Source organism: Sinocyclocheilus grahami, unplaced genomic scaffold, assembly GCF_001515645.1.
Source record: "Sinocyclocheilus grahami isolate Dianchi unplaced genomic scaffold, SAMN03320097.WGS_v1.1 scaffold7503.1, whole genome shotgun sequence".
Taxonomy (NCBI): domain Eukaryota; kingdom Metazoa; phylum Chordata; class Actinopteri; order Cypriniformes; family Cyprinidae; genus Sinocyclocheilus; species Sinocyclocheilus grahami.
In genome coordinates, this window is record NW_015511513.1 from 6,374 (window position 1) to 10,070 (window position 3,697).

The following is a 3,697-nucleotide window of genomic DNA, read 5'->3' on the forward strand; positions in this document are numbered from 1 at the left end:
AATTGGTGGCTGACTAAATACTTTTTTTCCCCACTGTATGTAGTTATATTCTTATTATTCTTTGCTAACTCTAACACTACAATGAATGTTATTTAATATTTTATGTACAGTAGTGTAGATAAATGTACGTATGTATTAATAAGGTTTGCCCCACTTCAGTTTGTGATTGTTTATATTTTGCATCTAGGTTCGTGAATACAATCGTCAATACTTGAGTCATCTGACAAGTCATTATTGATGTTATTATCTCTACCACAGCACATGTCCAAATGCACAGATTCCTCACCAGCTGGCAGTTAATGGTACTGGAGACCAGCTGAGCCCCCTGACAGCAGAGGATGAAGCCTGCCAGGTTTAGCAGGATACAGACCACTGACAGCAATACAAACAGATTTACCTGTGTGAGAGAAATTAGATGAAGAGAGGTAATGGTACAGAGCAAGATCAATACTAGTCAGTCCTGTTATTTGACAAACATAATATTAGCACTCAAATCTGGGTTCAATGAGATTTGTCAATGTTTTTTAGAGATGTCTCTTATGTTCACCAAGGCTGCATTCATTTTATCAAAAATACAGTAAAAACAGTAACGTTGTGAAATATTATTAGAATTCAACACCACTATTTTCCATGTATTATAAAATGTAATTTATTCCTGCGATGACAAAGCTGAATTTTCTTTTCAGTCTTCAGTACCACATGATCTTTCAGAAATCATTCTAATATGTGCTCAAGATACATTTTATTATTATAATTAAAAATATATATTAATAATGATTTCAAAAGAAGAGCATTTATTTAAAATAAAAATATTTTCTAACATTATAAATGTATTTTGCTCAATTTAATGCATCCTTGCTGAATTAAAAATATTCATTTCTATAAAAAAAAGAAAAATCTTACTGACCCCAAACTTTTGAACTGTTGTGTATATATAAATGGCAACAGGCAGAAGATGATGGTCAGCTTGAGACTTAATTAACAAGGTCTTAACTAAATGTCTGGTGGACACAGATCCTATTTAAAAGGTCATTTAAGGGCCAAACAACTGACCCTTTAACATACTGCAAGGACACGGATATGCAGAAGATTACACAGAAAACATATGTTCAGGACAATACAGGACTGATTTGGTGTAGTAAACATCATCTAACTATTTTCAAGTAAAAATAAACTCATCTGCTGATTAAAATAGAACCATTAGACTGCTGCCTCAAAGACCAGCAGTCTTAGATAGGCAAAACACACATACCAGCAGAAGCATTGGCCGTTTCCATGTGGTTAGTCCTATAATCCCAGAGAGGATGACCTGCAGAAAACAATCAGTCCGTTCAGCAAAGAGGCAAACACTCACAGACAGATTAACTGATAATGAACCCATTATTACCCATCAGATGGTGTACACTCTCAAAATGGCCTTCAACACTTTAAAATCCTGTTTTAATGACTCATCTCACTCAGTGTGTTGTCGGCTGAGCTGTCTGCAGCAGCCTCATTCAAATACAATTGTCCATTGCTCCCTCTCGTTTCCTCTAACCCTGCCACTTCCTGTCAATTACACCAGCTGATGGGTTCTTGTGTTCAGCTCTTTTTTTCCAGACATAACAATCTAAAGCATTTCAGTAAATTCTTAACTGTAAAATGTGCTGTGAGGTAACCTTTAAAAAGTAATTAAATTCATTGATTTTATTCAAATCAACAATATTCTGTAATCAACTTCACAATATCACATTGTGAATTTTTTTCACATCATTACTACATCTTTATTTCCATCTCTGTAAACTGTCACAATTATTTCAATGAGTTTTCAGTGTTTGATTTTCTTCATCAGTAATGGAGTTCTACTTCAAAAGTATAAATAAACATTAGATTTTGTTAACTAGCTGTTGTTTTGCACTTGGCGAGAGGTATGCATAGTATGGTAGCTTTACTTCTAAACAGTAACTCACTATAGAGTGTTAGGCAGTAAAAGAGATTCACACTTAGCCATGACTTCACTGACCAGTTCATTCAACTCCTGCCAACGACCACAAATATGAACCATATGTAAATGTGGGAAATAATATGATAAATTGCACTTTTTAGGATAACTTCGACCAAATTCAACCACAGCACTAAAGAAGTTTCTAAATATCTAGAAACTTAAGAAACTGGACAATCTTAAGATGTTTAAGGTATTAAAAGTTAAAACAATATAATTCGCTGTGGATAATAGCCAAATGCATCAATGCTAATGTAAACAAGCTTAAAAGTCTGGTGAATGTGCCAGGATCGAAATAATCATTAATGTCATATTGACTAATAAATCTGATAAAAGTAAAAATGGCATTGTCATTCATTGAAATCTGGTTACTAGATTGGATATTTAGACCATACTGTAAAAATGTATAACTGTTCACTGTAAAAATGTTAATCCTAAATATGTGCTTCATGTGGTAACATCTGAATTAACAGGTCAAATTCCAGTTAAATTATTATTTAACTAAATCAGCCATTATTTGACTAAATCAACCTAACTGCATTAGGCTACACCAGTAAAAAAATAATGGACCAAGCTGAAATATTTCCTTGGGGCAACAACTCCAAGGTACTTTTTAAAAGTGTAGCTAATAACCTGGCTAATAATTTACAACATATTGACAGACCAGTATGGTTTATCATAGTGCATTACTGGTAAACAACAGTGTCTGGTGTGCTCATATACTCTGAAATAGACCGAACTAAAAGTGCAGCACCACGTTTCTGTATCAGACTGCATTGGAAACACACTGGACCACAATAAAACTTCTCCTCTGTACCAGTTGGTTTGTTATGGACCGATCAAACGCTGACTAATACAGTGGCATACTGAAAAGCATGCATTTCAATACGAGTAGCATGCATATGTACCGTAAAATAACAGCATTAGCACCTCTGATTATGGCCAGTAATATAATACTCACAGAAGATCCGGCCCAAAACGGACAGGAGTTTCTAATAGGGGGCGAGTTGCTAAGGGACAGAGCCCCGAAAGAGAGCGCCACCATGGAGCAGCCGAGAACCAGCTGCAGCAAGCCGAGGGAGAGCAGCGGGCGAGCGGGCAGCAGCGCCGGGATGAGCCGCGTCTGCGATCCAGACATACGGGACGGAAGAGCGGACACACAGCGTCTGCGGCTTCTGTAAGATGCGTCTGCGAACTGATGGGCCAGAGCAGCCCCCGATAAACGACAGCAAGATCCAGGCAGAACTACGGGCAGAGACATTGGAGACCCACGAGCAGCCAAACAACAACAAAACACATTAAACGAGCACAGCGGCGCTCCCTCATGTTACTCTGTCTCTCTCACGGCGACGATTATTTCTTTAAACTGCCCGTTCCGCGTTACTTCCATGGTCCTGTCAAGGTAGTTCAGTGTTGGTTTTAAAATAACTAGGCTCTGTGACCTGCTGCTCGGATTTGGTTTCACATTTTGGGCAGAGCGAGCGGACAGGCGGGGGAGGGGTGCGTGGGAAGAGGAGGCCACACACACCCGCGCAGTGGGTCTCCCTCTCTGTTCCGCAAGCGTGAAGAAAGACACTATCAAGACGGTGAAATTATAATGTCCTCTTTTGTGGTGAACGCTTACCATGACGAAACATTCGTATAGCGTTGTCTTTAATGCGGACTTGCTAGGACCCAGGGGCGTAGCCATCATTTCAAAAGTGGGGGGGACGGAAT

At 38.4% G+C, this 3,697-nt stretch overlaps 1 protein-coding gene across 1 annotated transcript in view; it reads right to left on the minus strand.

Moving 5' to 3' along the window:
• The window catches only part of LOC107577859 (protein FAM189A1-like), a 9,984-nt gene extending 6,334 nt beyond the window's left edge, over window positions 1-3,650 (minus strand). The window contains exons 1-3 of the mRNA XM_016263890.1: window positions 2,943-3,650; window positions 1,253-1,309; window positions 287-397 (exon numbers count right to left, since the gene is read on the minus strand). Of these exons, the coding sequence (XP_016119376.1) occupies window positions 287-397; window positions 1,253-1,309; window positions 2,943-3,242 (468 nt within the window). The 5' untranslated portion in view covers window positions 3,243-3,650. The remainder of the gene's footprint in view (window positions 1-286; window positions 398-1,252; window positions 1,310-2,942) is intronic.
• Between the last annotated feature and the right edge of the window lie 47 nt (window positions 3,651-3,697).